This window comes from Bactrocera tryoni, chromosome 1, assembly GCF_016617805.1.
Source record: "Bactrocera tryoni isolate S06 chromosome 1, CSIRO_BtryS06_freeze2, whole genome shotgun sequence".
Lineage (NCBI taxonomy): Eukaryota > Metazoa > Arthropoda > Insecta > Diptera > Tephritidae > Bactrocera > Bactrocera tryoni.
This window is the reverse complement of record NC_052499.1, coordinates 63741613-63765043: the sequence shown is the minus strand read 5'-3', so window position 1 is coordinate 63765043 and position 23431 is coordinate 63741613. Positions and strand designations below refer to the sequence as shown.

The following is a 23431-nucleotide window of genomic DNA, read 5'->3' as shown; positions in this document are numbered from 1 at the left end:
TGCGGTTTAAGGGCCGACGGCCGATCGCTTCCGCGCAATGATAACCAAATATTTTTGGCCTGAAATGGATAATATGGGCTTGGACAATATGTGGTTCTAAGAGTACGGCGCCACAAGCCACATAGCGAATGTCATAATCGATTTATTGAAAACCAAGTTTGGTGAACGTGTTATCTTATGAAATGGCCCAGTCAATTCGCCGCCTTGATCGTGCGATTTGACGTCGTTGGACTATTTTTTGTGGGGCTACGTCAAGTCTATGGCCTATGCCAACAAGCCAGCGCGAAATTGCGGCAGTATTGGCCGATTTATGCTTGAAAATCGATGATGGCCGTGCAAAAGAAATCGAGTTCCGTACATAATGACATCGAAACTACTTTCACAGGAATGAGGAATTTCATTGATGTTCCAAACCGTTTTTCTAGCGCTCTTATTGACAAACTCGTTATGTATATATAGATATATCATTTTTTTAGAGCAGCCTACAAAACTAAGAGTTTAGCGATTTATTATATTTTTTTTTGTTGTGTTATAAAATTCATAAGAACAAAATTGTTATCATCAAAATAACCATACTTAAACCGTTAATATCTTTTAAACGGTTGGGTTTACGAATGAATCGGTATAGATGTTTTTTTTTTTAAGAATGCTTTCCTACAAAATAAACTAAACAAAATATTTTTTCAAGTAGTTAGAAGTGAGATTCATAGAAAACCGTTAGGCGGCGCACTTTTCGGGTAGAATTAGGATCTCACACTAAGATATCCTTCCTTACAGTTGTTTATCAACCAATTTTTTAGAGTGTTAACGAAAAAAAAAACAATAACTTTCTAATCCACCCTTACATAGTATATAATATAAATATATATTAAGACAGAGTGTGTTTATAATTGTTTACGCAGTTTCCGAGAAATTTAAAGCATGCCGACTAATTTGGAAAATACCTTTACGTGATTTGTTCTGCTCTTACGTAAATCTTCAAAATCTCTCTCAATTCACATATGGTAGAAAGATGATAACGTAAATACTATTCGTTGGATTCTTGTTGGAGATATTCACTGTAAGTCAGAGGCTAGTTAGTGTCCGAGTAAGCGAAGAAGTAAGGGGGATTGTCAGATTAATTTGTTCCGATGTAGTAGGTATTATTTGTTCCGATGTTGTAGTAGGTATTATTTCGAGAAAATATCTTTCCATGAAAAGCTTGATCGTTCAGTTTGTATAATAGCTATATGTATAGTGGTCCGATATAGGCGGTTCCGACAAATAAGCAGTTTCATGGGGAGAAAAGGATGTATGTATGCAAAATTTCAAAAGCGATATGCGGAGGATAGAACCATGTGTAGAAGTTCACGCAAGTGAGAAAAGTTCTCTGAGCGCCATTCAATTGAGAGTGGCTAGACGAATGGTATTTTACATATAGCTCAAGCAGCTCACGACTTCCGATCTTAGACCAAGTTTCCGCTAGGTAACCGCAAAACATCCGTTTGAAGACGAGCTAAGGTGAAAAGCCGAAACATCCCTCTCCAGAGTTGTGCGCTGGGTTTGGGACTCGCCACGAAAAACACCCCCAATGAAAAGAAGAAACAGCTCGTTGTTGTAAACTCGGCTATAACCGCGTAAGTGGTGTCTACGCTAATAAAGAAGAAAATATCTCGAAGAGGGACGCAAAGAAGAACATTACTAAATCGACTTAGCTCGTTATATTGAGCATTTGTTAGTATGTAAGTATACATATCTCTTATAAGATCTCCTATATTTCCTTCTGGGTTTCACAAATTTAATTTAAAAATTCAGTACGCTAATTTTAAGGGTAAACTCTACTATGCAAAAACAACTGCATCATTTTTTCGGAATTTTACATAAAAACAAAGATGATATAAAGAAAGGAATGTTGATACAAAACACTTTCTTGGAAGACTGATAATTTGTTCTGATCGTGTTGGACTCAGTTATCAGATTTCAAGGAGTTTCTGTTGGAAAGAAATCAAAGCAAACGAAAAATTAAAAGATCGTTTTGATAAGTATCTCGCTGCCGATTGCACCTGTTTGAATAAAAACCATAGATTTTTGCTAAAGAATGCCTCTTCATGAAAATCCTCCCATCAGCTACAATTAAATAAAAATGCAAACAAATATCGTTAAGTACAAAATCATTTTATTTCCGCAGATGACTTAATAACGGTATATAAAACTAAAAGCATACATACGCATAAACTTGTTTATGATAATTACCAATTTCATACAATATTTTCTTATATTTGTTTTGCCTTAACTTAAGGTACAAGCGCGTTATTGACTTCTTATTTGCTGGAGAGAAGAAAATTCATTATGAATTTTCCTCAGCAAATTACTGACATTGTACGTACAAATTCCAACAAGACTTCTAAAAGACTCAGTTTGACTTAGAAATAATAATTTGTATAGTTAGAATACACAAAAAATCGGCTACTTATCGGTTATTTATCTGGATCCTTGCGGTGAATATGTACATAAATCAATTAAAAATAACCGGCTTAAGTGACGCTTACATAACTACTAAGAACTACGAGCTAAAACCCCCAACGCGATACATCAATACAAACATACACATAAACGTACTTACAGTTATAGAAATAGGCAATGATACGAGCAAGACATGGTAATTTGATTGCGCTTAAAAATAATACCACTTATACAACTGAGATAGAGATGTGGCTGACAGCCTGGCAGGAACGGCGTCGGCACAGCGGCCAGTTTGGTTTTCCTAAAAAGCTTTGAGGCTTCCAACGAACAACTTTAGCGTCGCCGAAGTTTACAGATGCTTCTTCGCTTGTGCCGTGTTCGCGGTGATTTCCGGTACACCGTTCAGATTCTTGGCGCATACATCGTTATTGTTGTCGTTGGCTGCAGCTGCAGCTGCGGCGGCGCATTTGGCGTTCAGGGCATCTGCTTGTGCTTGTTGTTTCTTTTTGTATGATTTCTGGTAGAAATCGTTGAAGAGGTAGTAGAAGAAGATGGCGTTGGGCAGCGTGAAGCACACACTCCATCTGGGATAACCGCAATCGGTGTAAAGCAGCTGAGTTTGATGTATGAAGACCATGCAGAATTGAACCTGCGGAAAGAGACGAGGGGTAGAAGGAGATTAAAACAAGGAAAAAGCTCAATTTGGCTGCAGCTAAACTATAATGCGCTTTAGAGGTGTATTTCTTATAGGATTTTATCTTGATTTTTGATCGGTATGTTGAATGGCAGCTATATAATATAGTGGTATCATTTGAATAATTTGTGTGAAAATTATATTGTTGCCTTGGACAATAATTCATGCCAAATTTCATGAAGATATCTTGCCAAATAAAAAAAATTTGCATGCGACGACAAGTTCTGATCGCTCAGTTGCAGTTTATATGGCAGCTATAATCTATGGTGGTCCTCTTTCGGCAATAGCAACAAATGAGCAGTTTCTTGGAGAGAAAATAACGCTAAAACTCGGAACGATATTTGAAAAATTAAGTGACTAGTTCGTGTATATACATACATATAGTCTGACGCAGCAAAATCTACTTGGCATTTAAATACATATATATGTTTTTGGGACACCAACGTTCCTTTCTAAGTGTTACAAATTTCGTGACAAACTTTATAATATATAATATAATAAAATGCAAAAAACGTATCACCAAAAAAAAAATTGAAAATCGTTGTCAGATTTTATAACCAATATATAACCATTTTATAACGGAAACTCGAATTTTGTTTCAATATGAATGTATGATAACCGATATATAGTCATATTAGAACCAAAACTTTAATTTTTTTTCAATATTGGGGGTTTCTATTATATCGTTGTTCCTTCGCCTGTAAACTTATGAAAAGTGATATTACGTTAGTTTGCATTTTAAGTGATGGTATGGAAATGTTCGCGATTGTGTGCGAATTGGTTGCTAATAAGTGTTAATCCGATAAGAAATATAGCAGATTTTATAAAGATGGCTATATATTTGCGTGGAGTCAATAACTCAATAAGTAATTATTTTCCATTTGTTGTTAACAGCTAGTGCTGAAAGTCAGCATCTTCACTCTCAATTACAAATACAATGCAGCACAAAAGGTGTCACGAGACCGGTTCAATGTCAAATTAGCTCTCTAAGGTCTATGCTTATGAGCGTACAGTTACTCATTAACAACATAACCGTTACTCACCATTTGCAGTGTGGTAATGTGTGATTTCCACCACAAATACTTTTGCATTTTTGGTCCAAATGCCGATAAGAAGTAGTAGGTGTACATAACGATGTGCACAAATGAGTTAATCCAACCGATGAAGGTGCCATGGCCGCCGGGAAAATACTTGGTGGTACCCCATGAGATCAATGGCATAACGGAATGATGGTAGACATGCAGAAATGTGACTTGACGTTCATTTTTACGCAGCACGAAGAAGACGGTATCCAACAATTCGGTGATTTTAGCCAGATAGTAGACGTAGACGCCAAACGCTTCCTGTGCGAAGAATGAATAATAGAAAAATTTGGTTAATTTAAAAAAAATTGTTTGTTAAGTATGAAGCTGCTGCAGTTCAGAAACGTAGTGATATTTAACTTACCCTCACGGCTCGTGGACTGAACGAGCGATCCACCGGCTGGCAACGCCAATTGTAATAACGCCATGCAACGCAACCCTATGATGAAAGGTATTAAAATAGATAGGATTTTTAAAAACTATGTAAATAAGAACTTGACAATTAAAATCTGAACATTTATAGAATTTTCACAAATTTTTTAATGAAAGGGTGTTATGAAATTTTAGCCGAGAGATCATAGAAAAACTTGTAGTTGATTCGCTGACATAGAACACTAAGGGATACCGAAAACGCAGAGCGAGAGCAACTGAACATTTATTTTCGAAAACGGTCTGGTATATACATTGATTGAAATCTCTGATACATCTACAAAAAATTCACATAAATTGAGGAGTTTCATTGGCTTCGGAGTTTTTGATCAAAAAATGAAAGAACGAGGTTTAATGACTGGTCTCTTATGGAATTAAGGAAACTTGAGTAATAAAATATGAATAATTAACAATACTAAAATTCGTATGTGTGCACTATCATTTACAGTTTTAATCTTGTTCATCTAATTGCGTTATTATGGATTGAAAAGTAAAAATAGTTTTTGTCCACCCTGAATGATACTAAAATTGTTGAAGACATATTTTTGCGGGGAAAAAGCTTCAGCAGCATCAAAAATGACTGAGTTTTTTTTATAAATTGTCCAACCCGGTAGCAAACAACACAGATTGATCTTTCATTAGCTCAGTAGTCATTAAGCATTAGTCAAAAAAATACAATAGCTTAAATGGATGGATACATTTTTCTTCAGATCACGCTTGACTTATGTCAGTATTGTTTGGCATTTCATCGTGGAAAGACTTAGGCCTGAACAACGTTTACAACGAAAATTCAAGTTCGGTAAAGAACGTGTTTCTTGCGATTCGTTCAACTTATGGTCAACATAATCGGCCTGAGCCACTGAGCGTACTATTCGCAACACCATCACCCATTTTGAGACCCATCATTCATTATTGAATAACATTCAAACGAATCAAGTTAACCTTAAAGTTGGGGACTACCCCAAGTTTTGCAGCCACAGCCCTTAATATCTAAATAGAAACTAAAAAGAGACGTCGCTTCCTCTAAACACTGTTATGCTGATAATCAATAAGTCGTCAGCTGACACATATTCCGCTTAGAACAAAGTGATTGACCCATTGACCGTACTGGTTTCAATATGTAAATGAAATGCTTGTCATGGTGAGCATGTCTAATTTAGAACTAGTTCAAAAACGTGTTTTCACATTTACATACATACATATTCTTATTACTCAAAGTCTGGTATTTATGGCGTCTCATTTATTTCAATAATTGAAAAACAGGAATTTGTGTAATTTTTTTATTGTAAATAACGGTTATTGATTGTTTCTATTTGCTTTTACTCAAATGAAATTTTTTGAAATGAATGCGTTTTAATGTTTTTGAAAATATTTACAAATGTATTTGACTGCAAACGGATAACAGCTTTTTATAAAAAATTATTTTTACTAAAAAAAAAGTATTTATTTTGCGCAGGTTGTATTTGTACTAGAAATTATAATCTTCTAAAATTATTAATTTCATTTAAAAGGCTTTAAATAGTAAAATTAACAAGATTCTAGAAAACAGAAATATAAAGAGAAGGAAAATTTTTTTTCGTGGCAAAAAATATAAGCTTTTAAAATTATTAATTTCATTGGAATACCTTATGTAAGAAAAAAAGGTTAATAAATTAAAATTGAAAAAAATATTTTAAATAATTTTTTCATTAAGCAAATGGAATTTACCTACAAAACTTTGGCCTTTCAGATTTCTAGATAAAGATATATAAAGATATTCGCTCGATACTGTAAATCAATTTTTAGGCCTGAAAATGCTAAAAAATAAGAAAAGCCATAGCCTATTGGAAACGAAAACTAAAATAACAAAAATGTAAGGAAATACTATTTACGGTTAATCTGCGATCGGAAAGAGGTAGACAAATTTTTGAATTTAGGTTAAATCGTGGAACAATAACAAGTATGGAAGGGCAGGGAACATGTTGCAAAAGTACAGAAATTTTAAAATTTTTTTGCATTAACACCTTTCTCATAACCACAAAATATTTATATAATACAAAGGTTCCAATCGAAAATGCCTATAACAAAACCCATTGGCTACTGCTTACGTACATTCCAAAAACGCCACGAAGAGCCCGCGTACTAAAGAGAAATGTAACACCAAAACAGCTCAATCACTTCTTTGAGCTTATCTAGTTTAAAAAAAATAAGATTTTATAACTTATTGTTTGGCTCTAAAAACAAAAAAGCAGATCCAGTAAATAAAGAAATATTGAAAAAAAAAATGTAAATGCAAAACAATTGCTCAGATAGTTAATAAAAAAAACTTTACATTAACTGTAAATTTTAATAGAACTGTAATTAATGTTATATTAACAAAAAATTTGTTTATAATCAAAAAGAATAATATGTAAATAAAAAATGTCTAAACTTTGCAAAAAAATACTACTCTGTTTAGGTATATATAAAATAAAAAAAATATATTATATGTAGTCATGAGCTCCAAGCAAATGCGGAAATTACGTCGTTAAAACGCCTATTGTAAAAGGTATTTCGCACCAAAACTGTGAACTATAATAAACCAATAAATGGATAGTGATCTTTGCTTTTCAAAGTTTGTGATCAAAACTTGTTGTCACACAATATAAACCTAAAACCGCCGCTACAATTTGCATTGCAATATGTGTATTTGTGAATACAAATATTTTCGACTTTTAACAAATATAACAGAAATAAAGCGAAATCAATAAAATACTTTAAATATTTGGTCATACTTACCTCATAGAACATCCAAGCGCTAACCACTACTTGTAAGAAATTGTACACAATCAAAGTCTTTTCCAATTGGAATGGCTTGCGATCGCGCATGTAACGCGGTCCCCAAGAGAGCACAAAGTACAAATAGAGCGCAACAATGGAGAATATCGGCACCGGCGACTTAATTAGAAACCAATCATTTGTACGTTCATCTGTTGAGGAAGTAAAGTAAGCATTGTTGTTATTTGTAGTACTGTCAAAATATTTTATTGTTGCACAGTTAATGATTGTGGAAGTGAATTGCCGTTAATGTGGATTATAAAATGAAACTATTCCACTCAATGCTCATTAAATTCGATGAAGTGCTTGATAATTTGTTGCTAAGCTGAAGTATTTATATTATTTATGTATATTTACATATATATTTTCCGATTGCTGTGAAAAATTCACTTCATTTTCGTGTTTAATAGCGAAATAATTCTTCTATATTATCTTTCTCATAACATTTATCTTTATATTTATTTTTTTTATTTACCAGCCAATTCGGTGAATAGGAAACTCCATACGTCACTGTCGGTTGCGTTCATATCCGCCATTTTTTGCTCGTGCCTCTTTTGCTCAGCTTACGGATTGTTTATAAAAAATTATGACTTGCAATTCGTTTACGATTATCGAATTGTTCTAAATAAGCCCATGCGCCGATTGTGTTGCCGCCACTTCTTTGATTATTCCAATTCAGTTGATTAGTTTTAATCAAAACTTCATCAAATAAGACGCTTTACTCAGTTGTGTATCTGCAAATCGAAATTGTGAAAATGGTTTAAAGTCGCTTTATTTATCATACGTTTTTTTCTTAATTAAAGCCATAACTAAATATTTCAAATAGTCGCTCAGTGTTTTATATATCCATCCATATCAGAATCGCTGATATCGGACCACTATAGTATATGATATAAACTGAATGATCAAACTCAAGTACTTGTATGGGGAAATTTTTCCAATTGTAATTCAAAACATAATGTACATATGTATATATTGTGTTATATATTGATGACTTTTACTATTTCAATTTGCTCAAAGTTGTGTTAACTGCTGTCAGCGAAATTGTAAATTTGTCAAAATATCGTCTTTAAATTTGACATAGCGAATACCGCTTTTATACAGCTACAACTGTCGTAAAGCTTTAGCTTGACTAAAAGAACATTGAAATACCTATTTGAAGAACAGAATTTAATAATCATAATCTACAATTTTTGAATATTAATCATAACATTATAAGTAAATACGAGTATATCAGAAAGGCAAAGTGAACTTCGATTGGAACCGCATACTAAACATTTTCACAAATTGTTTGAGTATAAATAGTCGGGGGTACGGTACGGGGTGCGGTTTCTAATCTATCCTACAATCTATTTAGATAGTGCGGTCTCAAGAAATCAGTCAAATTGTTTCTGAAGTCTGTAATTTCCTAAATTTTCTTATAATTGTTTGAACTCCCACTCGTAACTTTTTGTATAAATGTGATTTTCTTAGCGGAATCGGTTACATACTTATTTTTTCGGATTTCTCTTTATTATTTTTCACATAATCATCTTTTTGTTTCCTGGTTATGGTCAATTTCGCCTATTTCTTTTTCTGGGAACAAATAGACGGACTAATATACAAATAATGCGAAATCAATTCGTCTCGTCATTCTGATCTCTTTGATATACCAAAAACCCAGTATTCATTTGAGTAATTTTAAGGTGTTACAAATAACCGTTCGGTGAACCGAGCTATTGTACCCTCCTGCATGAAAATCGTTCAATGGAAATTTTGCGACAAGCCATAATTAGCGTCTATTCACTACTTTTGATGAAAATATCTGAGTTAAGACATCTTTCAAATTCACAATGAAAGCGATTAACTTGTCATACATGGCGCAATCAAAATAATAAACAACATAAATTTCAAATTACTTTCGGAACCAACGTGCACATCTCGTATGGCTCTCTCTGAAAGACGCAGCAGCATTGCTGGTCAGTCGGCATGTAATACCATATATAGCATGTGAGTATGAATACGCACACCTATACAAAAGCAAATATGCGTAAATATAACAATTTTGTAAGTATGTAAGCTTTTGCGTGTTTGTTTGTATATAAGCCTTCTCTTATTAATTTTTTAAATCCAAAATTGCACAACAAACACTCGAAGTCAACAAGTTATACGCTTGCCGCTAAAATTTTTCATACCATCCAAAACATCATCTTATAATAAACTCACAAATTGGGCAATTATATTTTTATATCCAAACTTAAGGAGATTCTAATAAAAAAATTTAAAATAATTAAATTATTAATTTTAATTTTTTTTAGTAAAATTACAGTCTCCTCCCAAGCACAATTGAAATCTATGACGTCTTATACATAAATTATATACCCTGAACAGGAATATTAGACTGCTACGATGTTTGTAACACCCAAAAAGAAAAGTCAAAGGCCCTATAAAGTATATATATAGATGATCAGCGTGTCGAGTTGAGTCGGTTTAGCCCTATACGTCTGTATAAACACGAACTAGTCCCTCAACTTTTTACACGCGTCTTTTTCTCACCAAGTACCTGCCTATTTGTCGGAACCTCCGATAGCAGACCACTACAGCAGATAAATGTCATAGAAGCTGACCAATCAAACTTAAGTTCTGTATAGAAATTTGCTTTTTTAATTGGTCGTCACGAAATCCTGCATAGATTGTTTTCTAGGGTATCGCTACAATTTCCTAACAAATTGTTCGGATCGGACCAATAAAGCGTATAGCTGGCTTTCAAACTGACCGTTCAATAGCAAGATAAAGATATTTTCGTACCACTTTATGATATAAAAACTGCACTTGTGAAGGGCATTATAACTTCGGTGCAGCCGAAGTGTTTTCTTTCACTCGAGTTATACGAGCACCCGTAGAGATTTACATTCACACATACTTTTATACAAATGTAAATGTCAATGTATTCATATGTGCTCATCATCTTTAGCGATTTATTTGCAATTGCATAAAAAGAAAATGTGTCAGAAATGAGAAATAATCAAAATCACGGTCAAAATGTTGGCCTACAGCTGGCTGAAATAGTTCAGCAATCACACTCAACGCCGAGGCAAAGGTGAATTTATTTGAGTGGTGCTTAACTTACAAAGCCGAATGGTGTAAACAAATGGCGCTATAAATGCGTGTGCGTATGTATGTTACAATGTGGACAAAAGAAAAGAAAATAATAATAGTTTTGTATATTTGTCACTTCGTTGCAACTACACCTGTTCGGTTGCTTTTGCCCAGTGTGTGCGATTTTTACTGTTATTATAAAATATTTGATGCTGCTACAGAGCGTATGCTCATGTATACATGTATGTACACTTGTATGTAAAGAAATGTGCGTAGAATTTTGTAATACACGTGTGCGGTAATACAATAATTTGTTATTATTATCATTATATTTAATTTATGGGTTGTATATTATTTACATTTGACGAACGTTAAGTTTTAGTATGGGAATTTCGGCTTTTGTCCAGTTTCTTCATACTTTTGTGAAGTAACCACTATAATGGTCTCCAATATCACATGGAAGCTGTCAACATCACCTCTTTACATTCTTACAAAGAAAAAAAAAATTGCATTAAGAAAATTTACATTTATTGTTTTTTATTGTATATGTGGTAGACTCTCTAAATAAAGTTAAGAAACAAGCGGTATACTTATTACGGTTGAAAACAGATGAGTATACGATGTGAATCGGAATTTTTAGACTCAGTTGACAATCAAAAAATCCGATTGAAAAAAGCTTGACAGTTGTATAAGAAAATAATCGTAAAAGGTCAATTGAAAAGTCTCCGTTCTGACATCTGGATAGCACTACTAGAATTAAATCCATACGAAATCGAGGTAGCAGGCACTTTAAAGATGGCATATAGATATTCTGGGTATAAGAAAGCTCTGTGCAAAATGGGAAGCTCACTTTTGACTAAAAGCAACGACGAGTTGTTGATTCGGAACAGTGTTTGGAGATTCAAGCGCAATAAACTAGAATTTTTGAGTCTATACGTGACAATGGATGAAACATGGCTTCATCGTTTCACTCCGTAGACCAATGATCAGTTATACGCATGGACTCTACACTATGAACCCGCTCCAAAGCGTGGAAAAAGGCAACAGTCGTCTGACAACGGTCTCGCGTCTGTATTGTAAAATGTGCTTGGAATATGTTTTTTGATTATCTTAAAAAAATAAGGACCATCAACAGCGACTATCAATCTGAAGGGCGAAATTGTCGCCTCATTTTATAAAAAGGAAAGTGTGGTTTCACCAAGTTAATGGACCGTGTCACAATTCAGTGAAAACGAAGGCAAAAATCCATGACTTGGTCTTCGAATTGCTTCCGGATTCACCGTATTCTACAGATCTGGCCCCCGGTGACTATTTCCTGTTCTCAGAACTCAAAAGAATGCTCGCTGAGAAGAAAGAGGTATTCGCTGAAACTGAGCGAGATTTTGAAGCAAATGACAAATCGTACTACAAAAGTTGGGGGTCGATATAATCAGTGTGTCACCCTTGTAGACAAATACAGTTATTTAAAAAAAGCAAATTTTGCAGAAAAATGTGTTTTACTGTGGTAGGCCGGCGACTTTTTAATTGATTGTTATTGACAAAACTTCGAAAATAGCTCATATGTAAATACAAGTTGATTTCAGAAATCTTAAATTATAATATCGTAGAAATATTCTCTGAGAACTCGAAGTAAATTTGACAAATACTTTTCAGATTATTCGGAAATTAAGAAGGGGATTTCGAGCGCTTTGGAACGTTCTTCGTTTTCACCGAAATTCTGCAAACATTTTCTTGATGTTTCCATTTTCTTAATTTAAATAAAGAAAACTTCGTTCAGGCACTAGATTATGCATTAATAGAACTAATTCTTTTAGGTGCAGTTGATCTCAGTTGAATATTAAAGGTTCATTGATGTTTACCGCAAAGAGCTTCATTTGGAAGTGGATCAATTTAAGAGCAATAGCTTTTAAAATTTTTTAATATTTTCCAAATTTCTGTGAAGTCAAGGCAACACCTTATTTAATAATGCTACTTTTTGCTTTTATAAAATAAAATATGTTCTTCTTCTTGGAATAAAATATGTTACTTTGTAATTTTTTTATGTCACTAACCATACCCAACATCTCATATGCAATACTTATTGCTTGATTTTTCTAGAAGCATGCTCTAGTTTCCAGTTGAATTAACGCATCAGCGCTTAAGTATTCGAATTTGTGTGCCAAATTAATTAGCTTTCATATATGTAAATCTAATACAGCAATTTAATTAAACTAGAGACACATTTTAAATTAATTGGCATGCTAACTTAAACTGAATAAAAATAGGTCAATGAATAGATAATAGGTAATTCACATACATATGTCCGAGAAAGTATGACTTTGTAAGAAATAAAGGTTCAAATTTCATTTCCGTTCGACAACAATTTTTGGGAATGTCTAAAAAACTATGCGGAAGTACTTTTTAATTACCAATACAAAAATTATTTATTACACTGAGTAAATACAAATTGTTTCTAGAATATATGTACTGACATAAAAAGCAAAAAATAATCTTGACTTCCATTTAATATTACTCTTCTTTTGAAGCCAGTTATTATGATATATATTACTGCCACTGGAGTTGATAAAACAAAGAAGAAGAACAATAAGATTTGCTAATTCTAGTCGTATTTAAGTAGTTTCTTACTAATAGCTATGGGGTTATTTCCCAATCTAATCTGACTAAGCTTTTACACCTTGTGACTGACGGAACCGCTAGCTTCAGGCCTAAAAGTCGTTGACTTCTTAGAGTGTCAATGAAATCATTAAATTCTCAAATGACCACCAAATTTGAGGCTGTGTGAAAGATACTTTAACAAATATTTGTTTGATAAGTTTCGTGTTTGATTTGCTTAACACAAACTTTTGAAATCTTGAAATCGATTTAGACTTATGACAATGCTTGTTCATTACTTTTATTGCCTTTTAGCACATTTTTAGCTCAAACTGTTTTAAGCTCTGGTGAGAATTAAGTGACCAACGCAATTGTTGGTATCCGACTTTCAACACAAAAATAAACCAAAACAATATTAATTTTTTTTCAACCTTTTTTTTATATATTTTCATATATTTGATGTAAAAAACTCTCACCAAATATGAGCACTATTTCTCAACTCTAAAAGACCATCATTTTTATTTCAATTTCTCATCTTAATAATATGCGAAATTTTTTTTGTTTTTATTGAAATTAATTTTAAATAATTAACGCAATTGTTTTGCCAAAAAATTTATTTCTTTATTACAAAAAACTAATATTCTTTAAGTTGAGCCTTTGAGCTTTACTAAACTCTAAGGAAAAGCATGAAAAGTAAAGTATGTATGCAGTTACAGCCATTTAAAAACTACTTTGTTTCTATAAATTTTCCAAAAAAATATATTTTGTTTGAATCATCCTAATGTTCATATGTTTATATGGAAGACCTATGCAAATATAGTAAATAAAGTTGTGATTTTGATGCAGTCACATATATGTATATATGTATGAGTTTACAGACTTATTTTACTCGAGTTCGTTCATTAGTGACCTCCAGTCTGGTTTTAATGACTTAACTTCGACAAAAATACCTAAATAGTGTGGATGTGATGGCTTGTTTAAATAAGTATATCGACGAATAGGAAGTATCTATGACACAATTGCCAATTAGCACTTTCCATTGTCAATTGTTAGCAATTTTGTGTATACTTATGTGTATATATATATTTACATGAATATATTTTTAAAATCTTAGGCGAATAATTTTCAAGCAGTTTCTTTAGTATGTTGTAGATTGTTAAGTATTTAAATATCTTAATTAAATTTTTTTGATTTTCATATGCCAAGCACTGAGCTCAATACTTCCAGTGATCAACTAAATGGCACGAATGCCTGTAAATGAATTTGAATACAAGATGAAAATAGAAATTTATACTCTCAATTCATGATATTTAGTTAAAAAATGTAGGCCTTAACTTATGAGTTGTTTATCGATATTTTAGGAATATGATATCGATAAATGAAAAATTAGATATTGATACCTTTTGTTAGAAAATATGGAATATATAATATATTTTTGTAAAATATGTACTTAAAAATGTGTATTTTTAATAAAACCGAAAAAATCACCCATGAGCTCCTTATAAGCAACCACTACGCTTAGTCGATAGATTTGTTATGATTCAAAGAGACGGAAAATTTGTGGTATCATTTTTATTCAAACGTTCAATTTTTATGTAACAAAATAGGAAAATACCATAAGACTTTATTACTAAATATATCGACTTTAAAAATCGATTTATATCGATAATTCGAATTTGAGTTAATTAATATTCTTTACAAAATGTTTAGCTCATTCTTCATTTATTTTTATCAAATTTCAGTCTTATAATGTAATACTTTAAAACAATTTTATTAAATTAAATTAAAATGGTCAGCGCCTATAGTTTAAAAATTTGCTGCCTGGTATTGTGTAAGTACACTTAATTACTTAATTACAAAATTATTTTATTTCACTCGTAGACACATTGCAGATTTACTAATTTGTCACTGAGACATTGAGTGTCAACAGATTTCCACTTGGCTGCTCAGCTGTCAAATAAGTCTCAGTGATTTCATTAATGAATACTTTTAATCAGCTCGCTGGGCTTGTAGCATGTTTACAGTAGTAACCTTGATAAAAGAGGGTGCTAAAATTTTCATTTTCAAATTCCGCCAGGTCAAGCGAATATTTTAACTACATAAAATTCTGAAGCGAATATTTTCTTAGGGGATATACTGAACTCAACTCATATTCTATCTATTAATTTTAAATTATGAATTTATATTTAAGAATTTTTTGGCATAAATTGTATATTAATTTTGCTCTGAACAAACCATGGCTTCAGTGCATATTTATTATTTCTAATTTCTGGTTTATTTAATAGCATAAATATTGAATTTTCCATTATTTGCTCCTTGGAAATCATTAAAATCAAAAATATGTAGATATGTATATTTCACAATTGAAGTCAGACAGGTGCATTCAGCACAATATGGCTACACACATATATACATATATATATCTGAATTTTAAGATCAAAACGAATATATATTTTCGTTAATAGTGGGTCACTATTATATAATCTGCAAAGCATGTTATGCATATTTTAAGAAGATTAAATTCTAGTCAGAACTAGTCAACCGGGATTTCATGCCACGCAAGTGCAGCAGGTTTTATTTATTTATTATTTGGCAAAAAGTGAAACAACAATATGTTTATAATATTGCATGATTCGTATGTAAATTAAGACATATATAAGTAGTTTAATGAAATTAACTAGCTTCACGAACCTCATACTGATTAAGCTTTTATGGGAGATCGTTAATAAAAGGATGCGAGTGCATAAATATTTTAACTTTTTAAAGAGAGTTTAATAAATTGTGTCCGCTTTGATATAATTGACATGATAATATGTAAATCTGCAAAGCACAATTTTCATTAAAACGATGATGACCGCGTTAATATACATATTGCTACCTTAAATGCAAAACTAAGTATCAAAATCGAAATTGAGTTCTTTATTGCTTACAATTTACTACATCATATTACATCATGTAGCATGAAATTTTTAGCTGCCGCTGTCAGATATAAGCAATATATAACCACTTTATAACCAAAACTCAAATTTTGTTTCAATATGAGTGGTTTCTATTATATCGTTTTTCTTCATCTTTAAACTTATAATAAAAAGTCATGTTACGTTATTTTGCATTTTTAGGTGACGATATATTATTCTAACCTCACTTTATACCAGCTTTGAAATTTATCATTTTGTCCTCCATCTTGTACTTTATCGTTAGTTTATGTAGTTATGTTACTTGTGATATTGATTATGAACTTCCTCTTCGTTTTTAGGCAGTAAATCGAACATTTTTGTTCTTTTTAAAAAAAAAGTATGGATCGAAATCGAGTTTAACAATTTTCAAAAACATTTTAGTTCAGAATTGTGACTGTTATAAACTTAATTATGTTTGGCACGAGGTTTGCAACTTTCAAATAGAAACGTTGGAAATCCTATAAAGAAAATATATATATTATAAGCCGCGTCGATTAAGAAATGCCCGACCGTCTGCCGATCGGTATCGTAGTAGACCCTCAGTTTTTGAGTTGTCGATTTGAAATTTTACACACGTAATTTCCTCTTTAAGAACTATACTACTATATTATATGCATATGCTATTACTAGCTGTCATACCAACTGAAAGTTCGGAATCAAGTTCATGTATGAAAAAAAATTTATTTGAAAAGATATCTTCCCGAAATTTGACATGCAGTACTATCCAAAATAACGGTATAATCTTGATAGAACTTGTTTAAATCGAATATAGCATATAGCTGCCATACAAATTGAACGATCTGAAACATGTTCTTGTATGAAAAACTTTTTTATTTGACAAGATATCTTCACAAAATTTAAGGAAGGTTATTTAAAAAAAATAAATAAAATATCTAAAACAAATTATTAGATCGGTTCACTATATCATATAGCTGCCATACAAACTGAACGATGAGAATCAAGTTTTTGTATGACAAACGAGATATCTTTACGACATTTGACATGCAGTATTGCCCATGGTAGCGGTAAAATTTCCGTAGATACTGTTTAGATTGGATCACTATAATATATAGTATGATACCACTACAAATTGACTGAACTAAATCAAGATAAGATCTTCAAACGGGATATTTTTCGTTATAATAACATTAATTTCACTTGAAGGTTGTTTATAACAAACTAGGTAGCTCGAAAGAACAAGCAAATCGCTTTCTCTTGGAAGCAAACCGCTTACGTCCGGCTAAGCTTCAGAATTTATCTATAGTAGCTAGCAAAATTGCACATGTGAAGGGTATTATAGGTTCGATGCAGTCAAAGTTAACGATTTTTTTGTTTCCTTTTTTATTTTTTTACTTCCATTTACCATTTTTTCTCTCCCATTTATCTCTAAAAATTTAAAATTTTTTTCACTGCAAATTTAAGGTTTGCCAAAAATAAATAATTTTTTATATCAATGAGAAGTTTAATAAAGCAAACGTAGGAGGCTGAATTTACACAAAAACAATTAAAAAGATTTTGGCAAGTTGAGAAAAACCAGTTAATTTGCTGTAATGTGAAAGTAATATGCATAATTAAGCGCTCTTTGCTTGCGATTTCATTAAATAAGTAAAGTTTTTTTTTAATTTTTTTTTACAAAACACAGCAATCACTTGATCTTAATGCAAAATCAACAACAGTCTTTCAGTTATACTCTCAAAAAACATACTATCTTCCACAGCTTTTTATTTGTCCATACATGGAGGATGTTAATCATACGCCGCGTAGGCACTGTCTGCTGTAGTAACATACACTGTAATGTTCACATATCTTTTAATTTCACTTCACTATTTGCAGATCTCCCAATTGTGTTTTATGTAATTTTTGGTACACTTTAAAATACTACACGTCTCACCTGTACTTTATTTTAGACAAGTCAGCTCTCTAAGCCCTGACCTTTGCTTGATTTTGCTGGTGAGTTGACAATCGTACACCCACGCCAAATAGTTCACTATGGCTATGGTTGCTTTAAATTTTCAAACTAACGGTGCAAACGGTGTATTCCCCAGCGAAAATGTGCCGCCTCACTTTTCAAGCAACCGCTTCACACGATAACCATTCACGTACTGAGCTTTTTGCCACGATCGCGCGGCACTAAGTATCTACACTTCCGTGGGTAAGCAAACGCCTATGCTATACATACGATCAGCTAGCTGTTGGTGCGAAGTGATGAGACAACTGAACTGTGTATGTATGTACAAAGAAATACATCAGAAGAAAGCTCAAGAAATGGCCATATACCCACACAAGCTCCAACGCATGCATATAAACAATTATTTATTAAAAGTACGTAAGTACATATACATACATGCAAAATGAATTGTCAGACTCAGTTTCGTTTTCAGCTCCAATTAATGTGCCGCTATAACCTGACACACATTCACGCAAGTGTGTGTGTGTGTGTCGTCTTATTGGGGTGGTTAATTGATCGCTTCACGGCTTCGTTTGCTATGCAGTCGGTTGTTTGACGAGTTGCGCACGACCGACTTCATTTGTTCTACAGTGCCACGAGCGCATTTCGCGTCTTCGGCTGTCTTGTTCTTGACATTCACGTTTTTTAAATTTTTTTTTTGGTTTTCTTTAAGTTTTTAATATTTTTTGATTTTGATTTTGCTATTATTCTTCTTGGCCACAATTACTATACATACATACCAAGCATAATTTGCAGCTTACGGAAAGATACTAGCGAACTCGCTTGGAAACTTAAAAGCAACAAACAATAAAGTTGTGCTTGTTGTATGTGTTCGATCTGATCCGCAGTTTTGATTGATGATCACTTTTGTTTATGTTTCTTTTTTCAACACTTTGCCTTCCGTTTCGGACAAATCTTCTTCCTGCACTTTGCAATGTCAAGGGTCGGCATGCACAAATAACTACCGTGCTTATAAATTAGCTAATCGCAAAAAGACTGTAATAAATTTGCGCTGCATACACTGTGCCAATTGCCAATTGCCAATTTGTTTACACAAACAATGCCTCAATAAATTTGAATTGCCAAATATCTAACAGCATTTTTTACCTCTAAACGGTTATGCGCAACGGCAATTAATTTTCGCTCGCTTTGTCTCGTTCGCCGTCGCTGCTGTTCAAGTCAGCAGTCGCCGCAAACTGGTCCGAGCGAAGACTTGACTTTGAACTTGAAAAATTCCGCTAAAGTTTACAGCCAAATTGTTGGTGTTGTTTTGTGTTTACCACAGTTTGTGTTATCATCAGGTTGTTCATGTCAGCAGTGTTGGCTACTCTGCTAATCTCAATGGAATTAGTTTAAATTAAGCATATATTTTCTTAATGATGTACTATATAAGTTAATTACGCTTGATATGAGGAGGGCCTGAAGAGTAGAGTAAGACTTTTTACTGTTATGTGTTCTTATGTTTTCTGATTATACTGGCAGTTCTTTCTTAGTATATTGACTTCTGATTGAAAAAAATATCGATAGTGAAAGTATTAAAAAATACAGGCCGGCGAACGGGGTGTTGTTGGAGTTGTATATATAGTATGATATGCCCTAATGAGTTTTAGTGCAAATATACCTAAAAACAGTATAGTTATAGAAGTGCTTCAAAAAATCATTAAAAGAGCCATTCTGAAGAATAATCGCTTTTATGATTACACAGTGCTACGAAAATATATGAAGTCGAAATATCTAGGAAGTGATGTGAGTTTTCTTGTAGGTTCTGTGGAGTAGAACGAGAATTCGATTTAAGAATTTGCCAAAAATTAAGCTTCAAAACCTCGATTTTTTCTTATTTTTCGGCACAATTAGCCCATATCGGAGCTAATAACCAACTCTTGCTACAGAGTATTATAGTTTTGTTCACCTAACGGTAGTACGTATTACCTAAAACTACACATATAGGCTTATATGTATATACAGACATGATCGGTATGACGAGAAAAATTGAAATCCGATTGACTATTTGTCTGTTCGTCCGTCCGTCCAAGCTGTACCTTGATTAAAAATGTAGATATAAGTATTGATGAAACTTGGTATGTAGGTTCCTTAGTACAAAAAACATTTTGAGTTCGTAGATGGGCGTAATCGGACCACCGCCACGCACGCAAATCGTCGTTAACCGAGAATGTATAAAGTGCCATAACTAAGCACTAAATTAAGATATAAAGCTGTAATTTGATACAGAGGATCGTAGCAGAAAGAGAAATTTTGTTTGAAAAAGTGGGCGTAGTCCCAACCCTCTAACCAGTTTAATGTACAAATCTCCTAAGCCGCTTAAGTCACAACAACCAAATTTTCTGAGTATAAATCTTATAAGAAATTCTACCAACAGTGTGAATATGGATGTAATCGGAGGATAACCTCGCTCACTCCCCACATAACGGTATTGTTAAAAACTACTAAAAGCGCGATAAATCAATAACTAAATACGCCAGAGATATTAAGTGCTACTCTCAAGATGGTATTAAAGGGTGCTAACGGAGTCTGTGCCGAAATTGGACGATGGGCGTGACCCTGCCAACTTTTTGGTGAAATCCCATGTCTCGGAACCCGACAAAATTTAGAACTTAGAATTCTTCTTACATTTTAATGTCACATTGTGAAACAGGATGAAATCGCAAATGTTTGTGTTACTTATGATGGAAATAACGTATTATTTTTAACCGTGGAGCCACCCCTGGCCCTTTCTTACTTGTTTTACTTTCCATAAAATCAAAAATTATTCAAATCGGACCAAAACTATTCAAGCCCTCAGATTCCGAATATGTGGATGACAATTCCTATTGCAAACTTTTTATCGAAAATAACGGTCAACCTGTCAGATATATTATTGAAATTATTCCCGATCTTTGATTAGAGTATAAAATGTTGCATCCGAACTCTTGAGCTCTGAGTATTTTCTGTGTTGAATCTAAGGTGTTTGATAAGTTTGTGTACAAACACTTGACCTTACAAAAGGATAAGTAACGCTGCAAGTCTATGTAAACTTACTATATTTATGAGTGCATTTGTGGATATGGTATTACATAAATATTTTCTCGTGTAGTTAGCATACAATTTAAACAGCTGAACGTTTCATAGTTTTTACCAAAATATGACTAAATTTAGATTAAAAACACAGCTTCTCGAAATATTTTAACTCGAAAGGTTGGAAAGATATTCAAAAATATTTTAAATTTTATATAATTAAGTGAGCAACGTGACGAGCTGAGTGGATTTAGTCATGACCGTCTGGTTTTAGGTCTATCCGTCTATACGCGAACTAGGCCCTCAATATTTGAGATATTGTTTTGAAATTGTTCTTTTCTCCTCAAGAAACTGCTTATTTGTCACAAGCGGCGATATCGAGCCACTACCAAATAGCATATATGTAGTTATCATACAAAATGGCCTATAATAATAATCTATTTTTATGCTGTAAAGGATTAAACTGTGAAGGGTACTATGGCTTCGGTGCAGCTGAAGATAACGTTTGTTAATTTTGTATGTGACAACTCTACGCGAAAGGTGGTAAAAAACAATGTATGTGCAACCGAATATTTTATACCCGAATAAATAAATATTTTATATTTGGAATATTTTATATACGAATAAAAGCCAGGAGAATATTTAAAGTGCAACCAGAGGATCGGCGGAGCCGTCATTTTCAGCATGCGAGTTGGCGGTATTATCGACCCGATTTTATCTATTTTTGCCATTAACAAACCACTTAGTAATAAAATGTTCTCTTAGATTCATACACCACACATACCATCTCCAATCATATACACATATTTGTAATTTGTGAGCTAGGTCAATTTTTCGAATCCGAAATTTCGAAACATTTAGAAATAAAAATTCACAGTTATCGGTAACACACGCCCTCTCATTTTCAGAGAATAACTAATAATAAAGTCACTTATGAGCTCCAAAATCCTTGTGTTAGGTATATGAGAGCTAAGGGAACAATTAACCTGGTGCAACGCATTTAGACACACAGATATACCATTAACAGGAAAGGATAATGGTGGTTAAAAGTCAACTATCGGTACTGAGGTTTAAGTATTCGGTACTTAGGGGCTTGAACAGTTTTTGTTGGATTTTAACAAATTTTGGTCTTAAGATGACATAAAGGATTTAATCGTGCTAAGTTTTATCACGTTATATTAAATGTTTGTTGATTTACACACTGTGAAGGAAAGAATAAGATGGAATTTATGAGAGTGGAAAGATGGAAATAATGGCTTTATGGGAAATAGCCGTGGCTACAGTTCGATCACGCCCATTGCGCACTGTTACATAGGATTGTGAGAAGAATGTCACGTACTAAAGTTAGTTGAAATCGGTCTGGCGGGTCCCGAAATATGTGGCTAAATGTGTCTTTAGTGGCATCCGCTCACTTTTTCAATTTTTGTGATCCACAGGTGCCTCTTGTCTCTGCGATCCCCTATGTAAAATTACAATCTTGATTTAGTTTATGCAAATAGAAAGTTAGTCCTCCTTTCGAAAACTCGATAAAAAATGCTCTTTCTTACATTTTCAAAGGTTGGTATTGATTTAAATATGAGGAGAGAATAACAACTTTCAATTCAAAACCATGGCTGAAGATTCTCTTAGAAGATTCCCCATTCATATGGTAAAATCTTTTTAAGTGAATTTCCTGGGAACTTCTTATCATATAAATATATTTTATAACAACTTTAATATGCAACATGTTTTGCCTAAATACTAATTAAAAGGTGGAAACGACCGCTGCGACTAACCCAGTTGTCTCGCTTGGCGAATATCATCTGCAAATGCACGCGCCAACGAAACGCATACGGAAGTGACAATGACCAAGAATTTAGCCACAAAGAAAATTGGTAACAGGGCTATTATCGACTGCTGTGTCGCGAGTGGATGCAAATTGGTATGTGGACCATGCGAAGGCAAGGTAAGTGTGCAGTAAAAATCGAAGGCCAAGCTCAATTAAGAATACGAAACTACTCAGACAATTAGATGAATGTAGAATTAAAATCGACGCCAGACAGATCAATCGATTGTTTGTACCAAAGGAAATATAAATGTATGCATAAATGTTTAATTTGTGCTAAAATATATTTATAGCTATAATTCAGCGATCTCTGCATAAAACTAATGTCTGAATGACATTATCGAACGCAGTTTGAAACATTAAAAAAATGACAATAATAATATTAAGCGGAATTGTGTTAGTATTATATCTAGATTTTAATATAACGAGTGATCCAAGATTAGGTACTTTTTTCAATAGCCTTTTTTGACAAATCACGCGTGTGTCGGGTCATGTTATTTTTGTTCAATATTGTTTGGAATTTCATCATGAAAAGACTTTCGCTGGAACAACGTTAACAAATCGTTCAACTTTAAA

The 23431-nt window shown here is 33.0% G+C and overlaps 1 protein-coding gene across 1 annotated transcript; it reads right to left on the bottom strand.

The window, feature by feature from the left end:
• Positions 1 to 2167: 2167 nt before the first annotated feature.
• LOC120777788 (elongation of very long chain fatty acids protein AAEL008004) lies at positions 2168 to 18141 on the bottom strand. The gene is made up of 6 exons (XM_040109318.1): positions 17962 to 18141; positions 7919 to 8177; positions 7405 to 7595; positions 4583 to 4657; positions 4180 to 4479; positions 2168 to 3091 (listed from the first exon to the last, which is right to left on the bottom strand). The coding sequence occupies exons 2-6, from the start codon at positions 7977 to 7979 to the stop codon at positions 2792 to 2794; spliced, it is 927 nt and encodes a 308-aa protein (XP_039965252.1). The 5' UTR covers positions 7980 to 8177; positions 17962 to 18141; the 3' UTR covers positions 2168 to 2791.
• Positions 18142 to 23431: the final 5290 nt, after the last annotated feature.